The sequence below is a fragment of the Stegostoma tigrinum genome, chromosome 17 (genome assembly GCF_030684315.1).
Source record: "Stegostoma tigrinum isolate sSteTig4 chromosome 17, sSteTig4.hap1, whole genome shotgun sequence".
Lineage (NCBI taxonomy): Eukaryota > Metazoa > Chordata > Chondrichthyes > Orectolobiformes > Stegostomatidae > Stegostoma > Stegostoma tigrinum.
The window spans coordinates 15,638,335-15,659,170 of record NC_081370.1 but is presented as its reverse complement, the minus strand read 5'-3'; the positions used below and the strand labels follow the sequence as shown (position 1 = coordinate 15,659,170).

The 20,836-nt window shown below is 43.3% G+C and overlaps 1 protein-coding gene across 4 annotated transcripts in view; it reads right to left on the bottom strand.

Annotated features, from left to right (window-relative positions):
- LOC125459148 (anoctamin-9-like) overlaps positions 1–20,836 on the bottom strand; it is a 138,688-nt gene that overhangs the window by 70,443 nt on the left and 47,409 nt on the right. For all 4 annotated transcript variants that reach the window (XM_048545126.2, XM_048545125.2, XM_048545127.2 and 1 more), the window contains 3 exons: positions 14,157–14,216; positions 13,344–13,429; positions 2,418–2,552 (listed from right to left, as the gene is read on the bottom strand). In XM_048545126.2, the coding sequence (XP_048401083.2) occupies positions 2,418–2,552; positions 13,344–13,429; positions 14,157–14,216 (281 nt within the window). The remainder of the gene's footprint in view (positions 1–2,417; positions 2,553–13,343; positions 13,430–14,156; positions 14,217–20,836) is intronic.

The window sequence follows — 20,836 nt, the reverse complement described above, 5'->3', positions numbered from 1 at the left end:
AATTTCAATTTTTCTTTGTCAGATTTGCATTCTCAACCCCTGAGTACGATCATTCATAACCATCTGTTGTAGCACAAGAAGGGGAGATGACACAGTATAATGTTGCTGGACTAGTAATCCAGAAAACTGGGCTAGAGTTCTGGGAATGTGGCTTCAAATGCCACTCTGGCAGATGATGAATAAAAATATGGAACAAAAGCTGGTACAATGGCAACCATGGAAACACTGTCGATTGTCTGGTTCATAATGTTCTACATGTGTCTGCAGACTCAAAGAGTCATAGCGTAGAGTAATACAGCCTTCAGCCCAAACTGGTCCATGCTGACAAGGTGCCTACTCAGTTAGTTTCAATTGCCTGATTTTGGCTCATATCCCTCCAAACCCATCCTATGCATGTACCTGTCCAAATGTTTTTTTAAACGTTGCTATTGTACCTGCCTCAACCACTATCTTTGGCAGCCCATTCCATATGCACATCACTCTCTGCATGAAGAAGTTGCCCGTTATGTCCAGCATAAATCTTTTCCCTCTCACCTTAAACTTATGCCCTCTAATTTTGAATTCCCCATCCCTGGGAAAAAGATTATATGCATTCATCCTATCTATTCCCCTCATGATTTTATGCACCTCAATAAGGTCAACCCTCAATCTCCTACATTCCAAAGAATAAAGTCCTATCCTGGTCAACCTCTCCCTATAACTCAGGCCTACAAGTCCTGACAACATCCTCACAAATCTTCTTTGCACACTTTCCAATTTAACTATGACTTTCCTGAAACTAGGCGACCAAAACTGTGTGCAATACTCTAAATCCAGCCTCACCAACAGCTCATACAACTGTAACATAAAATCCCAACTCTTTTATTCAATGCCTCAACCGATGATGGACGGAATGTCTGAGGAATTCTTCACCACCTGTGATGCTGCTTTCAATGAGCTATGTACTTGCACTCCCAAGTCCGTCAGTTCCACAACACTCCACAGGACCTTATCATTTACTGTGTAAGTCCTACCTTGGTTTGACTTTTCAAAGTGCAACACCTCACACTTATCTATATTTATTTGCTTTTGCCAATCCTCAGTCCATTTCTCCATCTGATCAAAATGCCTCTGAAATTTTTGATAATCTTCCTTGAGTTTAACGATACCTCCTAATTTTGTATCATCTGCAAACTTACTAATCATGCCTTGTACATTCACATCCAGATCATTTATGTAAAAGACAAATAACAAAAATCCCAGCACCAAGTCCTGTGGCACACCACTGGTCACAGGCCTCCAGCCCAAGAAACAATCTTCAACCATCACCTTCTGCTTCCTACCATCAAACCAATTTTGAATCCAATTAGTTAGTTCTTCCAGGATTCCATGCGAAATAACTTCCATGACTAGTCTGCCACGCGGAACCTTGTCAAAGGCCTTACTAAATTCCATATAGACAACATCAACTGCCCTACCCTCATCTATTTTCTTCGTTACCTCTTCAAAAAACTCAAAAAGATTTGTCAGACAATGACTTACCACGCACAAATCCATGTTGATTCATGCCACTGAGTTTGATTCTTAAATGACCTCTGGGTAATAGAGATTTTACAGCATGGGAAAAGGCTCTTCAGCCTATTGTGTCTGGCCCAGTCATCAAGCAGCTATTCCAATCCCATTTTCCAGCACTTGCCCCATATGGTATGGCACTTCAAATGATCATCTAAACTCTTCGATGTCATGATGGTTCCTGCCTCTACTACTGCTTTAGGCAGCAAGTTCAACACATTTACCAGGGTGAAAACATTTTCTTCAAATCCCTTCTAAACCTCCTGCTCCTTAGGTTAAAACTGGTCATTGATTCCTTTACTAAGGGGAAAGGTTTCTCCCTACCCAACTGATCTACGCCCCTCAAAACTTTGTACATCTCAGTTAGGTCTCCCGGCAGCCTTCTCTGTTCTAAGTAAGTGAATACCTATCCATCTAGTCTCCCTGCATAGCAACATTCTGGTGAACCTACCAGTGGTGAGCAGAATTACAAACCAGTACTTCACCCGTGTCCCATCATAACCTCCGTGCTGTTGACTGATAAAGGCAAGTATCCCATATGCCTTCTTAATCAACTTATCTACCTGTCCTGACATCTTCAAAAATCTATTGACATGCACACCAGATCTAGCCTCAATAATCCCAGGAATGAGTTAAAAAGAAAACCTCACGACGTAGCACATCGATGCCACAGCAAATATTGTAAATTGCAGTATAAATGTTTACAGACTATTCAACTTAACATTTCAGCTAATGTAGTTAATTTAGTTTGTAATATTCAGCTGATTTAGTTAGTGATATTTAACAGTCTACATGTATTGCATGTGAAGAAGTGAAATGTAAAACTCTACTCGCATAGTGCTGGAAATAGATGGTAAGAACCTTACCTCACTTGATTACTTTCAAAATATATTAATCCATACAGAACAACCATGACTCCACAAACAGCAGCAGGAATCAGCATGGTGGTGTACCAGCCAAGCCATGCAAAATAGAGGGCAATTCGTTCTCCAAAGTACGCCCTACAAACAGTTACATAAAACAAAACATTTAATATAGATCAAGTTATTTTTCTACCCATTATTTGTAAATATGTGGAACAGATTCCCAACAAAATCAACTAATTTTTGTCTAGTTTTTCTATTTCATAAAAGCTGTATAAATGTTCAGTTAAAAATGGGGGAGAAATATGGTTCCACATTTTGTTTCTAGTCATGTTACTAACACCTATTTCTCATAAATATTAGTGCTATGCTAACTGTTTTCCACCACAGTAATCCTTGACAAATTTGTGATTAATCAGCCAGACAGTGCATAATTCCAGGAGTATTAGTTTTGTTGTGCAGTTTTAAACTGTTAAGTGTACAAGCTACAGGAGTAGTACCAGAATTGAGGGAGATTGTTTTTCCAGGGAATAAGAGTCAACATCCCAAGGCCAGATATCTGCGTGCCTGAATAATATTGCTGGTGAAGTCAATTTCGTTTTTAAGCATCCCAGAGCATGAATGAGGTCAAGAGAAATCTCTGAACAAGAGCAATGTTAAGCTTACATCAAATAATAGCAAAGGGAAGATGTGGTTCATGCATGAAAACTTGTATGAAAACTGCCTTCTGGAGAGAACACTCTCTCCGTGACTCCCTTGTTCGCTCCACACCGCCCTCCAACCCCACCACACCCGGCACCTTCCCCTGCAACCGCAGGAAGTGCTACACTTGCCCCCAAACCTCCTCCCTCACCCCTATCCCAGGCCCCAAGATGACTTTCCATATTAAACAGATGTTCAGCTGTACATCTGCCAATGTGGTATACTGTATCCATTGTACCTGGTGTGGCTTCCTCTATATTGGGGAAACCAAGTGGAGGCTTGGGGACCGCTTTGCAGAACACCTCCGTTCGGTTCGCAATAAACAACTGCAACTCCCAGTCGCGAACCATTTTAACTACCCCCCCATTCTTTAGACGACATGTCCATCATGGGCCGCCTGCAGTGCCACAATGATGCCACCCGAAGGTTGCAGGAACAGCAACTCATATTCCGCTTGGGAACCCTGCAGCCCAATGGTGTCAATGTGGACTTGACAAGCTTCAAAATCTCCCCTTTCCCCACCGCATCCCAAAACCAGCCCAGCTCATCCCCTCCCCCCACTACATCACACAACCAGCCCAGCTCGTCCCCTCCCCGCACTGCATCCCAAACCAGCCCAGCCTGTCTCCACCTCCCTAACCTGTTCTTCCTCTCACCCATCCCTTACTCCCACCTCAAGCCGCACTTCCATTTCCTACCTACTAATCTCATCCCACCTCCTTGACCTGTCAGTCTTCCCTGGACTGACCTATCCCCTCCCTACCTCCCCACCTATACTCTCCTCTCCACCTATCTTCTTTTCTCTCCATCTTCGGTCCGCCTCCCCCTCTCTCCCTATTTATTCCAGAACCTTCTCCTCATCCCCCTCTCTGATGAAGGGTCTAGACCTGAAACGTCAGCTTTTGTGCTTCTGAGATGCTGCTTGGCCTGCTGTGTTCATCCAGCTTCACACTTTGTTATTTTGTATGAAAACCCTGTTGTTTATACATGACAACTTGCATGAAAACCCTGTTGTTATAGACATACCCACCACAATGTTTGCTGAATGTGGATCCCACACTGAGCTGGGAGGCAGCAGAACCACAGCAGCAATCTTTTTGGCAGCAGGCAACAAAGAGGCTACCACTTGTTCTGTCTCTCAATTATTGACAGGAGCAGTATTCTCTGAGTTTCTAACCTAATCAAAAGGCTGCCTTACAAGTGGACCAGTAGAAGTACTGGCTGCTGAGGCTGGAAGAGGGAAGATTGTGCATCTTCACAACGGGTCACTGGACGAAATAGAAATATAACTTCAACTGGAGTGGTCGTCCCATCTGTGGAAATGGCCATTGCAGCCTCTATATAACTGTCCTCTCAAAGACCCTAGGAATCTCTTATGTATCAATAAGGTTTATTCTCATTATTCTGAACTCCAATGAATACAGGCCTCTGCACATATGAAAATTCCATGTGACCATTTTCTGGACTCCCTCCAACACCAGTAAATACTTCCTTCGATAAAGGACCAAAAGTATTCGTTGCATTCTATGTGCGGCCCAACTGGTTTCATATAGTTTCAGGAGTCAGTTAGTTCAGTTGGCTGGTTTGTGATGCAGAGTGATGCGAACGAAGTGGATTCAATTCCTGCACTGGCTGAGGTTACCATGAAGGACTCTCCTTTCCAAACTCTCCCCTCACCTCAGGTGTGGTGACCCTCAGGTTAAACCGCCACCAGCCATCTCTCTCTAATAAGAGAACAGCTCTGTATAGCTTCAGTGATACCCCCCTGTTTTATATCCCATTCCCTTCTAAATCAAAGCCAATGTTCTATTTGCCTTCTCTGTTACCTGCTGAACTTGTATGTTTTTCTCTATTTAAATAGTATTCACCTGGTTTATCATTCCTGCCAAAGTCCATAACACTATATTTTCTCACACTATATTACATCTGTCAAGTTGTTATTCATTTAGTTAACCTATCAATGTGCCTCTGTAGTTTCTTTATGTCATCCTCACTACATGCCTTCCTACCTATTATCTGTGTCATCTGCAAACTTGACAACAGTGCATTCACATCTCGTGTAAGTTATTAACATATATATTAACTAATTATGGCCCCAGGACTGATCTCTGTAGATACAGGTGGCCATCTTGAAATTGCCCTCCATATCCCAAATCTGCCTTCTGTTAGTTAGCTAGTTCTCTTTTCCACAATAATAGTACTTCTAACACCACGAGCTTTACAATTTGCAAATTCAAATATATTACATCTATTGTTTTCCTTTCATCTATTCTGCTTAATACCTCCTCAAAAATTGTGAATAAATTTGGCAGGCATGACTTGCCCATTATGATGAAGCCATGGTGCCTCTGCTTGACTATATTATGTGTTTCTAAATGCATTATTATGACATGTTTACAACAGTCTGTAACATTTTCTCAATGACAGATGTTAATTTAACTGATCTGTACTGACTGAATTTTTTTCTCGTTCCCTTCTTGAATAATAGCTTACACTGGTACTTTGCCAATCCTCTGGGATTTGTCCAGAATCCAAGGATTCTTGGAAGATTATTACTGTGCATTCCCTACCTCTGTAGCTACTTCCTTTTATGTCCTAGGATGCAACCCATCACATCCAATGGACTATCAGCCTGTGTGTCTATTTGCTAATTTTATTTTAAATCACTCTTTGGATGCGGGCACGATTGTAGTCTGTTACTCAGTTCCAGTTGCCTTTGAGAAGATGATAAACATGCTTCTTCATTTGTATATGGCTAAAATACTTCTAGAATCCAGAAAGAATTCCAAGCTTTGATTCAGCAACATTGATTAACTGACAATATTGTCCAAGTCAAAATGATATGCAATTCAAACAGAAATTCGGAGATTATTGTATTCTCGTACAACTGCTGGACCATCCTTTGAAGAGTTGGATGTTACAGGCATAGGAAGTACTGTTGAGAAAACTTTGGCATGTTGATGAAGTGCATCCTGTCAATAGTACACAATGCACCCACAGTACTTTGGCAGTGGAAGGAATATATGTTAAAGTTTGCAGGCAGGTTTGCTCTGGCCTGGGTGGTGTTGAATTTAGATTAGATTCCTTACAGTGTGGAAACAGGCCCTTTGGCCCAACAAGTCCACACCGCTCCTTGGAGCATCCCACCCAGACCCATCTCCCTAAAACCCACACACCCCTGAACACTACGGGCAATTTAGCATGGCCAATCCACCTAACCTGCACATCTTTGGACTGTGGGAGGAAACCGGAGCATCCGGAGGAAACCCACGCAGACACGGGGAGAATGTGCAAACTCCACACAGACAGTTACCCGAGGCTGGAATCGAACCTGGGTCCCTGGTGCTGTGAGGCTGCAGTGCTAATCACTGAGCCAGCGTGCCACCCCTAAATCAGTCAGTACTGTGGAAACTAGATTCATCCAGGCAAATGGTAAATGTTTCATGTCACTTACGATTTGTTCTCAACAATTTGTGAAAAGTGTTTGAGAAATTAGGTGAACAACTCATTCAAATTACATGGCTATTTCACCTGAGTTTGGTTAATGGTGATCCCTTTGAATGTACATCGTGGAGCACCGGATGATGGAAATATGAAAAAGGTGTCAAGAGGTGGTGAGGTTCTCTCACATTCGAGATGATCAGTGTCTGGTACCAGTGTATTTCAAGTGTTACTTGTTAATTTTCAGGCCAGACCTGCTCGTGTACCTTCACTGCATTACTATTCAATTAGCTTTTACCATCTATTCAAGCCAACATAAGATAAGCAGTAAATTCCAATCTTGCCAGTAACATCGGCAGTGGCGGAGGCAATCTCTCACCAACAAGTATGATTGTCCACTTAGAAAATTCTGTGTTACTGGTCAGGGGCTCTCTTGGTCCTTGTGTGGCTGATGGGGAGCGTCCCTGACCACACATTTGTCAGATGTTTTCTCGGGAAGTGGAAATGGTCCTGAGCCTTGAGATCATTGGCAAGTAGTAGTAGGGAAAAGGAACTAGAGAAAGGAATACTAGTGGGTTTTCTCAAAGAATTATTTTCCCTCATACAGGGGCTCCATCCAACATGGTTTCTTATGAACAAGGGTCTCCTATGCATTGACATCTATGTCGCATTTCTTGAGAAAAGCCTTCAAAGAATCTTTGAAATGTTTCCTTTGTCCTCCTCTTATTCAAGGTGGGCAGAGAAGACTTTCCTTCAGTAGTTGGAACTCAGACATCCTAGCCATGTGGCCAGCCCAGCAGTGTTGGCTTCAGATGATCATGGCCTTGATGCTGGTGCTTTTAACTGCTCAAGTACCCTGTTGTTGCAATGCCTGTCCTCCCAGGTGAAGCTGAGAATCTGTCTCAAACAACATTGATAATACTCCTCAATGATCAGTAGCCCAGCTTCAGAGCTACTAGAAGAGTCAAAAAATGACTACCACATACACAGGATCTTGGTATTATCAAGGATGCTAGAAGATTCTCATCCTAGGAGTATGAAAGCAGTGCTCGTGGTTTGGATGCCATATTCAATCTTCTCATTAATGTCAACCTTAGATGAAAGGCAGTTTCACAGTTGAGGGAAATATTCCATGTTTGGGAGGATTTCTCCATTGATCTTAAGGCAGGGATAGGCCAGAACCTGGCCTTGGACAGTTGGTAAAGGATTTGAGTCTTCTTGAAGTTCAAGCTGAGACCAATTCTTCACTTTACTTCTGCAAAGGCATTAACAAGGCTTGAAGATTCTCTTCTAAGAGAGCAGAGATAACATTGTAATCCACATACTGAAGTGCCACAGGTGAGGTTGGTGTCAGTGTCTTCTTTGATTTTAGCCTGTTGGGGTTGAAAATTTTTCAGTCCATCCTGAAGTTAACGTCCACACCACTGGAAGCTTTTCTTTAACAAAATGAGGAATAGTGGCGATGAAGATAGAGGAAAGGGTGGTGGGGGTGGTGCTTGGGCAATGGCAAACCGCTGTTTGACCTCTACCTTGGCCTCAAAAGATTCTGTCAAAGGAGGAGGACCGTCACCAACATCTGGTTGTGGAGTAGATAGAGGATATTGATGAATTTGACAAGGACTTCCATAGCACTTCCCAATGACTGAATCAGAAGTCATGGTCAGGTTGATAAAGGGCATGTAGAATGGTTGGTATTGTACCTGGTATTTCTCTTGGAGTTGCCAAGCTGTGAAAATCACATCCATAGACCCACGGTTTGATCGGAAGCCGCACTGGCTTCCTTATGAGGGTTTCCTCAAAGGCTAGGAGAAGACGCCAAGCAAGGATACTGGCAATAATCATCCCAGCAATGGAGAGTAGGGAGATTCCTTGGTGGTTACCATAATGCACTTTGTTTCCTTTCTTAAAGACAGTGGTGATAGCAGCATTCCTGAGACAGCTGGGATTTCTTCTTTGTCCCAGACTTTCAGTAACAGTTGATGGATATGACAGGTGAGCTCTGCTCTTCCAAGATTAAAATCTCCACTGGAATCTCACCTACTCCTGTGGCTTTTCCATGTCTTCATATGTCTAATGGTGGCTTGAACTTCAGCCACTTTCAGTAGGAGCACAAGATCATCTTTGTTGAAGAGGTGGGGGATTTTCTCAATCGTTCCCTCACCAATAATTGTATCACAGTTTAGAAGTTATTTGAAGTGTTCTCTCCATTGGATAATGTTTTCTTTGTCTCTCAAATGGTTTCTATTCTTACTCTGCATCAGTTTGAGGTATTGTTGGGTCCATATATTGCCTTATTGGCACTGAAGAAGCGGGTGTCGTATTTGTCTGCAAGGAGTTGCAGCCCCTTAGCTTTCTCAGTCCATCACTGGTTCTTGGTATCCCTTGTTCTTCTTTATAGCTCCACCTTTACTGTTTGATGAGTTCTGTTTGCCTCACTGGTGATGTTGTTTTTCCAGACATGGAGAACTTTCCCCTTCTTTTCGATGAGTTCTTGGATGATGTCGTATTTCTCGCTGAACCAGTTTGTGTGTTTCCTGGTCTTGTGACCAATGGTTTCTTCATTGCATGAGATGAAGGCTTCTTCAGTTCTTTCCAGATTTCCTCCACTCCATTAAAATCAACTCTTTGGAGATTTTGGTGAGACATTGTTGGAAGTTTGCTCGTCTACTTGGCTCTTGAAGCCACTGCAAGTTGACCTATTTTCTGCTCTTCTGGTAGCATTTGAGAGACATTGTGGAGCAGATGAGCTGGACATCTGTCCAACAGTTGTCTGTACTGGTCATCCTTTGGTAATGAGGACATCTTTATGATCTCAGGTTTGAACAATGACATAATCAATCATTTGCCAGTGCTTTGATCGTGGATGGCTCTGAAAAGTCTTAAACTTGTCTTTTTTGGCAGAGCAGTGTTGGCGATGACCAGTCAGTATTCCACATAATATGTAGTTGGATTCCAAACTCCTTCCTTTCTGATGGTTCATTTTGAGAATTGAGCTGGGAATAAACTCCAAGCTTGCTCGGAGCACACTCTTATTTTGAAACATTATATAAAAAAGATACATAGTTCTTCAATTTATTTCAGATTCTTTGGGATCACTGTGAGACACAATCTGACTGTTCTGGATGTGTCCCCAATTCTGAAGCAACATTAATGACAAGAGTCAGGATATAACAAGATATTCTGTGCTGGTGTATGCCCCATACCCAGGTCGTGAAGAGTGACCCTACTGCCACAATATGATAATTTTCCATTTCTCACAGCATGCATCTCAGTGCCAGATTAAAGATAATGGGAACTGCAGATGCTGGAGAATCTGAGATAACAAAGTGTGGAGCTGGATGAACACAGCAGGCCAAGCAGCATCTTAGGAGCACAAAAGCTGACATTTCAGGCCCAGATCCTTCATCAGAGAGGGGGATGGGGAGAGGGTTCTGAAATAAACAGGGAGAGAGGGGGAGGCGGACTGAAGATGGATAGAGGAGAAGATAGGTGGAGAGGAGAGAATAGGTGGGGAGGTAGGAAGGGGATAGGTCAGTCCGGGGAGGGTGGACAGGACAAGAGGGCAGGATGAGGTTAGGAGGTAGGAAACGGAGGTGCGGCTTGAGGTAGGAGGAGGGGGTAGGTGAGAGGAAGATGCTGCTTGGCTTGCTGTGTTCATCCAGCCCCACACTTTGTTATCTAGGTGAGAGGAAGAACAGGTTAGGGAGGCGGGGACGAACTCGGCTGGTTTTGGGATGCAGTGGTGGGAGGGGAGATTCTGAAGCTGGTGAAATCCACAGTGATACCATTGGGCTGCAGGATTCCCAAATGGAATATGAGTTGCTGTTCCTGCAACCTACAGGTGGCATCATGATGGCACAGCAGGAGGCCCAGGATGGACATGTCGTCTAAGGATTGGGAGGCGGAGTTAAAATAGTTCGCGACTGGGAGGTGCAGTTGTTTATTGCGAACTGAGCGTAGGTTAGATTAGATGCCCTACAATGTGGAAACAGGCCCTTTGGCCCAACAAGTCCACACCGCCCCTTGAAGCATCCCACCCAGACCCATCCCCCTATAACCCACACACCCTTGAACACTACGGGCAATTTAGCATGGCCAATCCAACTAGCCTGCACATCTTTGGACTGTGGGAGGAAACCGGAACACCCGGGGGAAACCCACGCAGAAACGGGGAGAATGTGCAAACTCCACACAGACAGTCGCCCAAGGCAGGAATCAAGCCCAGGTCCCTGGTGCTGTAAGGCTGCAGTGCTAACCACTGAGCCACTGTGCCGCCTTTGTAGGTGCTCTGCAAAGCGGCCCCCAAGCCTCTGCTTGGTTTCCCCAATGTAGAAGAAGCCACACCGTGTACAGCGGATGCAGTATACACATTGGTAGACGTGCAGGTGAACATCTGCTTGATGTGGAAAGTCATCTTGTGGCCTGGGATGGGGGTGAGGGAGGAGGTGTGGGGGCAAGTGCAGTTGCAGGGGGAAGTGCTGAGTATGGTGGGGGAGGCGAGTGTGGAGCAGACAAGGGAGTCGCGGAGAAAGTGGTCTCTCCAGAAGGAAGACAAGGGTGGGGATGGAAAAATGTCTTTAGTGGTGGGGTCGGATTGTAGATGGCGGAAGTGTCAGAGGATGATGCGTTGTATCCGGAGGTGGTATGTGAAGACTAGGGGGATTCTCTTTTCGCAGTTATTGCGGGGTGGAGTGTGAGGGATTTGTTGCGGGAAATGCGGGAGACGTAGTCGAGGGCGTTCTCGACTACCACGGCGGGGGGGAGGGGGGGTGATTGCGGTCTGCACCTACACAGGCCCTAAACCCCATCTCTTCCTCCAGTACACTGATGACTGTATCAGCCCGCCTTGTGCTCCCAAGAGGAGCTCAAACAGTTCATCCACTTCACCAACACCTTCCACCCCAACCTTAAGTTTACCTGGACCATCTCCAACACATCCCTCACCTTCCTAGACCTCTCTGTCTCCATCTCAGGCAACCACCTAGAAACTGATGTCCATTTCAAGCCCACCGACTCCCAAACCTACCTAGAATATGCCTCCTCCCACCCACTTTCCTGCAAAAATTCCAACCCCTATTCCCAATTCCTTTGCCTCCGCTGCATCTGCTCCAAGGATGAGGCATTCCACTCTCGTAGATCCCAGATGTCCTCGTTCTTCAAGGACCGCAACATCCCCCCCCCGCCCCCCCCGCGGTGGTCGAGAACACCCTTGACTGTGTCTCCCGCATTTCCCGCAACTCATTCCTCACACCCCGCCCCCACAATAACCGCCGAAAGAGCATCCCCCTAGTCCTCACATACCACCCCACCAACCTCTGGATCCAACGCATCATCCTCTGACACTTCTGCATTCTACAATCCGATCCCACCACTAAAGACATTTTTCCATCCCCACCCTTGTCTTCCTTCCGGAGAGACCACTCTCTCCATGACTCCCTTGTCCGCTCCACACTTCCCACGAACCCCACCACACCCAGCACTTTCCCCTGCAACCGCAGGAAGTGCTACACTTTCCCCCACGTCTCCTCCCTCACCCCCAACCCAGGCTGCAAGATGACTTTCCACATCAAGCAGATGTTCACCTGCACATCCGCCAATGTGGTATACTGCATCCGCTGTACCTGTTGTGGCCTATTCTACATTGGGGAAACCAAGCGGAGGCTTGGGGACCGCTTTGCAGAACACCTACGCTCGGTTCACAATAACCAACTGCACCTCCCAGTTGCGAACCATTTTAACTCCCCCTCCCATTCCTTAGACAGCATGTCCATCCTAGGCCTCCTGCAGTGCCATAATGATGCCACTCGTAGGTTGCAGGACAGCAACTCATTCTGCTTGGGAACCCTGCAGTCCAATGGTATCAATGTGGATTTCACCAGCTTCAAATTCTCCCCTCACCCCACTGCATCCCAAAACCAGCCCAGCTTGTCCCCGCCTCCCTAACCTGTTCTTCCTCTCACCCATACCCTCCTCCCACATCAAGCCGCACCTCCATTTCCTACCTACTAATCTCATCCAATCCCCTTGACCCGTCCGTCCTCCCCAGACTGACCTATCCCCTCCCTACCTCCCCACCTATACTCTTCTCTCCACCTATCTTCTCCTCTGTCCATCGTCAGTCCACCTCCCCCTCTCTCCCTATTTATTTCAGAATCCTCTCCCCATCCCCCTTTTCTGATGAAGGGTCTCATCCCAAAATGTCAGCTTTTGTGCTCCTAAGATCCTGCTTGGCCTGCTGCGTTCATCCAGCTCCACACTTTGGTATCTCAGTGCCAGATTAATTACAGTTCTGTAAAATGTATATTAAACAATTCTGGTTACTTTCCAATCAGAGACATTTATTTTTATTGGCATGTTTGCAGGTGAAACCTAACATACTAGGCCACTGAAATTTCAGATATTAAAAGCCATGATTATCTCCAAAATCTCAAGCACTCAAGAAGTAAGAGGCAGAGAGAAAGAAGAAAGAGAGAGAGGAAAGAGAGTCAGTGAGAGAGAAATAAGTGAGCGAGAGAGAAAGAAGAAAGAGAGAGAAAAAGGAGGGAGAGGAGAAACTGAGAGAGTGAGAAAGTAGAGAGACAGATTGAAAGATGAAAGAGAGGAAGAAAGAATAAAGAGAAAGTGAGAAAGAAGAACAAGGAAAAAACTAGAAAATTGTAGAACGGGAGAGACGACAGAGAAAAAAGAAAGAGATACAGAGAGAAAGGGAGGAAAGGCAGACTGAGAGAGAAAGAAGAAAGAACACTATTTACAAACTTAGTCTGAGATAGCAGATCATTGTTTCACCTTATTTCTTCGATTGGTTGTTTCTTAAATAAGCATCTCCACTCAGCCCATTCAAAGCGTAATTTACGTTCTTTCTGATTGTCATCCTAAGTGCAACAAAACAGGAATTGCAATTTCAGCAGAGGCCTTTCTGAAAAGATTTAGCCCGCAGTCCATTCAGCAATGACTCAAAATTGGAAGAATTTGTGATTTCTCTTGCATCATTTATTAAAGGATTATCAGCAAAACCTTCAGCCTGTGCATCCCTTTTTATGTCAACAACATGTACATGTCCAGGCTGTGCTGACAATCAATATTTTTTCAAAATAGAATGAAGACTTGTAGATTATAAAAACTTACATTTCTAAAATGTTTGTATCATCTAAATATGATGGGAATAAACACTGGATGCCTAAACTCAATAGTGGATGTTAAATAAAATGGAGCCCCAGTGAAAGAATATAATAGGCAGTACAGTCTGGGTATTCAAAAGGACGCCAAGAAATATTTAGGCTGAAGGTTTCACTGATAAACGTTTCAGTAATACAAAGAAAAGAAAATTACAGCACAGGAACAGGCTCTTCGACCCTCCAAGCCTGCGCCGACGACTGCAAGAGTAACCACAAAATTTTTAAGCAAACGTGGAAACAATGAAAATAATCCTAGAAAAATGTGTTCTTGAAAGTAAATGAAGTCATTTAACAAGACTTCAAAATTAGAAAGAAAATAATATTTTTAATTGTTAATATTCCATTTTTGGGTCAGACAACACAATAACTAACCTGCTAGAAGTTGTATTATTATGTGTATTCAGTACAAGTTAAAGCATGTTACCTTACAAAGCCAACAGTGCTGTTTTGATCCGTGGACTTCACGGCCTCTGCAGCAGCATTTCTGCATTAAATAAGCAGCAAATATACTGGTTTAGTTTTAAGAGAATCACGGTATAATATATCCCAGCACTGCAAGATTTTGTTCAGGAGGCGAAAGACCCCAGACAACTCATGATGAGCCAAACTATCTGTTCCATGATTTTGCGCGCCAGGGTACAACCAACCCAATTTTGATGTCATAATTTAGAACTTTGTGTGGTCCTTCAGTAATGTACAGACCTCATTGTATTCATAAATTAGATCCTGAAGCTCATTTTTGCATCATGTTCCACAGCTTGTCCCATAATGGTGGGTTCCTTATGACATATTGCAAAATCAGCACTTAGAGCCTCATTATTTACAATTGACAATAATAACTTAGATTAAGGTATTGAACGTTGTGAATACGGCCTATCCTGTGTTCACAGTCTAGGGGGTGAGCAGTTTAGGTCAGAAGTGAGGAGAAATTTGTCAACCAGAGATTAATGACCCTGTAGAACACAGAAAGCGGTTAAGCCAAAACATTAAATATTTCAAAGTAGGATTCAGATATAGCTCTTAGGGCTAAAGAGATTGAAGGATTTGGAGAGAAAGCTGATCAGTTATGATCATATTGAATAGTGGGGCAGGCTGAAAAAGTTGCTGAATAGCCTATTTCTGCTATTATGTATATTTCAATGTTTCGGTGCATCCAATTTTTTTCTAATGATGCAGTTAGATGGGGGAGTAAATGGTGAGGAGGAAGGTAGCAAAGAGGCTACAGAGGGGGCTAAATAGTAGATATGTTGGTTGTAAAGTTTCAAAATTCCCACGACTCTGGAAAGGTCCTAGCAAACTGAAAAAGCCAATTAGCCTCTGGGACATACCGTACACATGAAACACAAAAGCTAGCATTCGGGTACAGCAAATAATTAAAAAGGCGAATAAATTGTAGGCCTATACAGAATCTCTACATTACAGAATCAGGCCATTCAGCCCATTGAGTCCACATCAGCCGTCTGAAGAGCATCTCACTCAGACCCACCTGGAGCCCTGCATTTTCCACCAAGCCTGCACATCCCTGGACTCTATGGGCAATTAGAGATTGCCAATCCATCTAACCTGCATATCTTCGTACTGAGGAAACTGGAGCATCCAGAGGAAATGCACACAGACACAAGGAGAATGTGCAAACTCCACACAGGCAGTCACCTGAGGTTGGAATTGAACGTGGTGCTGTGAGGCAGCAGAGCTAACCACCATACTGCCCCCTATTATTAGGGATGTAGCTGCACAGGATGCTGGTGAAATCACTCCTGGAGTACTGTTTATAGCTTTGGTTTCCTTGTTTAAGGATGTATTTACTTGTACTGGAGACTTTTCTGAGAAGGTTCGCTCGTTTGATTCCTGAAATTAGGAGATGGAGCTATGTGGAGAGATTAAGTTGACTATGCCAATGCTCAATGAAGTTTAGAAGATTGAGTTGTGATTCAATTGAAATTTCTTTTAAGAAGCACAGCATAGTATATGCTAAGAAAATATTTCCTTTCAGTGGGAAATCTAGGACACATGATAATGTTTCAAAAATGTTGGCCACATCAGACTGAGATGAAAAGAAATTTCTTCACGCAGATGTTGTAGATCTTTGGACTTCACTACCCTAGAGAACCTGAATATACTTGAGACAAAGATTAATGGGTTGAATGGATATGGTAATAATGTAAAATGGTGGATTAAAGATGAAGATGTGCCATGATCTTATTGTAGGGTCAAATGACCTTCTGCTCCTGATTCCTACAATCTCACCCAAACAGATTTGATGCAATATAACTGTTTACTGTTTTGATTGGAAATGGCAAACCTCTTTTGTGTTTTCACATAGTTTTGGCAGTATCTGCTTCATGCATTGGTTGGTTTTGCTCATGTTTTCATTTTGGCTATGTTCCTTTATCAATAATTTCCATAGAATCAGTCAACACAGCAAGAAGTCTTTTAGCCCATTGAAATTATCCATTTTGTCTCACTTTTCTATTCTTTGACCACAGCAACACAAAATTTTCCTAAAGTAAGCTTTAAAGGTTTAAAAATATAAAGGTTATTTTTTTAAAAAAGGTTTAAAAGTATAGGTTCCCTGCTTTTGTTCTCTCGGCTTATGCTGATGACGTTTTTATGACAATGTAGAAACAGCTTCAACAAATTGTCGTATCACCAACGATTTGTATACGTGGCTCAGTGGTTAGCACTGCTGCCTCACGGCACCAGGAACCCAGGTTCAATTCCACCCTTAAGCAACTGTCTGTGTGGAGTTTGTACATTCTCCCCATGTCTGCATGGGTTTCCTCTGGGTAATCTGGTTTCCTCCCACAGTCCAAAGATGTGCAGGCTAGGTGGATTAGCGATGCTAAATTGCCCATAGTGTTCAGGTATGTGTAGATTAGGTGAGTTATATGAGGATGGGTCAGTGTGGGATGTCTGAGGGTCGACTTGTTGGGCCGAAGGACCTGTTTCCACACTGTAGGGATTCTATGTGAATCCTCTCTATTCTTGCATCTCCCTAAAATTGTATCATTTATGTTATATTGCCTCTCCTTGTTCATCAATTCAACATTTATCCACCTTTCCTCATTATTCTTGGTCAGTCTGGATTTGACATTCATTTTACAAGGAGAAAAGGATGAATAATTACTTTAGGTGTTCGTGATTAAGACAGCAGCAGATGATAAATTTTGAGACAGTTTTGCTTTGTGAAGGGGAGGTGGCAGGGACAGAATCAATTGGACAGGCTTAGACGCAAAGTCAGAACAAAGACAATATTCCATCAGGCAGAATGGTAGCTCAGTGGTTAGCACTACTGCCTTACAGTGCCAGGAACCTGGATTCAATTCCAACTTTGCGTAACAGCCTGTGTGGAGTTTGCACATTCTGCATGGGTTTCCTTCCACAGTCCAAAGACAGACAGGTCAGATGAATTGTAAGGTTACAGGGATAGCATAGGTTTGGTGGAGGCAGGGGGTCCTGGGTGGAATGCTGTTAGGAGGGGGATTGTGGGCTTAGTGGTCTGCTTACACACTAGAGATTCTATGAAATAACTAGAATTTATTAATTTTCTCATAAACTCTTCTTACTCATTCTGTATATTTTACAACATGATATCAAAACCAGCATAAGAACAAGAGTAAATGAAATCAAAAATATTGGTGGTGTACAGTACCCAAAAACACAGGGGCAACGCAGTGCTGCCTCACAGTGCCAGGGACCCAGGTTGGATTCCGCTCTTGTGTGACTGCGTGGAGTTTGTACATTCTCCCCGTGTCTGCATGGGTTTCCTGTGGATGCTCCAGTTTCCTCCCACAGCCCAAAGATGTGCAGGCTAGGTGGGCTGGCCATGCTAAATTACCCGTAGTGTTCAGGGATGTATAGATTAGGTGGGTTATGGGCAGTGGGACTGGGTGGGATGCTCTGAGGGTCGTTGTGGGCTTGTAAGGCTGAAGGGCCTGTTTCCACACTGTAGGCATTCCATCACTTCCAAAATAGCGAACAATATGTAGTTAAGTGAACAGAGAAGTTCTTTGGCTTTTAGAGATATGTTATAGCAGGTAATCTTGCCAAGATTGTTTCATTAAGGTTTTGTTGTAGGCAAGGACTTTCCTGGACCAAAAAAACTCACTGTAGGATCTTTAATGATTATTTAAAATTTTTTAATGAAATTCTTCCAATGGAATATCAACTTTCTCAAGTGGCTCCATGAATCAGATTCCTAGTTTTATAGCTTATATCTAATATAGGGAAAAGAATTCACATCACTAGGCCTTACTAAGGAAATATTTCCATCGAATAGTTACATTGCAGAGTACTTAACAGTACAAAACCCACATAAAATTAGCATATTGGACACCCCACTGCAGCAGATTTGTGATCAGTATCTGCAGCAACATTATCCTTTCCAATGTGAATTTTGGATTATGCCTATCTTTATTAAGTGTAGTTAAAAATAATGAATTTGTAGTTAGAAACATGAATAAATGTCAGTATGATCTTATAATATCCTTGTGCTCAAATACACTTTTAAAACCTGATGAAAGCATTTTGTAAAATCTCTTTTTGATAACTGAATGTTTAAGTTCCTTAAACAGTTCTATCTGAACCTCTAATCAAAACAATGTGTTAATCTGGCAATGGTAGCACTTTTGCATACAAATCAAAAGGCCATGGATTCAAATCTCACATAAGCACATATTATACACTTATACTTCAGTGCAGTATTGAGGAAAACTGCACTGGTGGACTCAACTTTTTTTTGTCATGTGCAGCAGATTCCTATTAGTCCCAGTAACCTTTTTTTGCAAAGCGAAACGCATAGAGTGACTTAAAAAGAACTAACCTGCTCCCAGTCTGCAAGGAAACTTCTTGGATCCTCATAGCAAAATGGTTACCCAGCTTAGAGGAGACATTACTTAAGAGTGCCATCTTTTGGTTGGAGATTTTAAATTCCCTGTATTGGCTGGCCCACCCAGAGTGTGAAAGGCCTCAATGGGTGGAATTTGTCAAATGTGCCCGAGGAAGTTTACTAAATCAATATGCAGAGGGCCATACTTGAGAGGGTACACCACTGGATCTCTTCTTAGGAAATGAGGCCGGGCAAGTGACTGAAGTGTCAGTCAGAGAGCACTTTGTGTCCAGCGACCATAACTCTCTTAGTTTTAACATAGTTACGGAAAAAGATAAGACAAGTCCACAGGCTAAGCTACTAATCTGGAGCCAGGCCAAATTTGGGGCCATTAGGCAGGATCTAGCAGAGGTGAGTCTGTTTGAAGGAAAAAGAAAAATTGTCAAACGGGAGGCTTTTAAAAGTCTGATATCAAGAGTCCAGGGACAGTATATCCCTGTTAGGGTGAAGGGAAAAGCTGCTAAGGATCCCTGGCTGATGTGAAAAAGAAGGCATACATTAGGTTTAAGCTATCAGGCTCAAGTGAATCCCTAGATGACTACAAGAAGTGTAGGAGCACACTTAAGAGGTAAATCAGAAGAGCAGTTCGTAAGTATGACATGGATCTGGCAGATAAGGTTATAGATAATCCAAAGAGATTCTATAGCTATATTAGGAGTAAAAGGGAGGCTAGCGAGAAAATATGTCCCCTTAAAGATCAGCATGGCCATCTACGTGTGAAGCCACAGGAGCTGGGGGGGATTTTTAATGAATATTTCTCCTCGGTATTTACTGAGGAAAGAATCATGGATGTTAAGTGAAAAAGGAAAGAAGTGGCGCTGTTTTGGACTGCATACACATGACATGGGAGGAGATATTTTCAGCCTTAAAGCACATTAAGATGGAAAAATCCCCTGGGCCTGATCAAGTCCCACCTCAAATGTTGTGGCAGGCTAGGGAAGAAATTGCAGAGGCTATTCTAGAGATTTTTGCTTGATCTTTAGCCACTGGCGAAGTTCTGGAATACTGGAAGGTTTTTGTTCCATTGTTTAGGAAAGATAGCAAAGACAAGCCAGAGAATTAGAGGCCAGTGATCCTGATATCAGTGGTAGGCAAGTTATTGGAGAGGATACTGAGGGACAGATCAACCAACATTTGGATAGTGGAAGGTCTGATTAGGGATAGTCAGCACAGATAGGTTCATGGGAAGTCATGTCTGACAAATCTTTTTGAGTTTTTCAAAGAGATGACCAAGATGGGGGTAGGGCAGTGGATGTTGTCTATATGGACTTTTGGAAGACCTTTGATAAGGTCCCACAAGGCAGGCTAGTCATGAGGGTTAGGTCAAATGGAATCCAGGGAGAGCTAGCTAATTGGATTCAAAATTGGTTCGATGGTAGGAAGCAGAGGGTGATGGTCGAACTGGAGGCCTGTGGCTAGTGGTGTGCCAAAGAGGTCAGTGCTGAGACATTTGTTATTTGTTATTTAATAATGACTTGGATGTGAATGTACAAAGCATGATTAGTAAGATTGCAGATGATACAAAAGATATCGTTGATAGTGAAGGTTATCAAAAATTATAGAGAGTTCTTGATCAGATGGGGAAGTGGGCTGAGGTTTGGCAAATGCAATTCAATACAGGTAAGTATGAGATGTTGCACTTTGGAAAGCCATACTAAGATAGGATTTGCACACTAATAGGTAAGGTCCTGAGGAGTGCTGTGGAACAGAGGGACTTGGGAGTACAAGTACATAGCTCATTGAAAGCGGCGTCACAGGTGGACAGGGTGGTGAGGGCAACTTTGGACATTCTGTCTGTCATCGGTTGAGGCATTGAATAAGAGTTGGGACTTTATGTTACAGTGGTATGAGCTGTTGGTGAGGCCGCACTTGGAGTATTGCGCACAAGCATTTAGCATGCTGGTCTTTAATTGGTTGAGGCATTGAGCATAGGAGTTGAGCTGTCATTTTACAGTTGTATAAGTCATGTGCAAGGCCGGACTTGGAGTATTGTGCATAGCTTTGGTCACCCTATTGCAGAAAAGACATAAGTAAATTGGAAAGTGTGTAAAGATGATTTACGAGGATGTTGCCAGGACTAGCAGGCCTGAGTTATAGGGAGAGGTTGGCCAGGATAGGACATTATTCCTTTGAATGTAGGAGAATGAGGGATGACTTTATTGAGGTGTATAAAATCACGAGGGGCATAGATAGGATGAATGCATATAGTCTCTCTC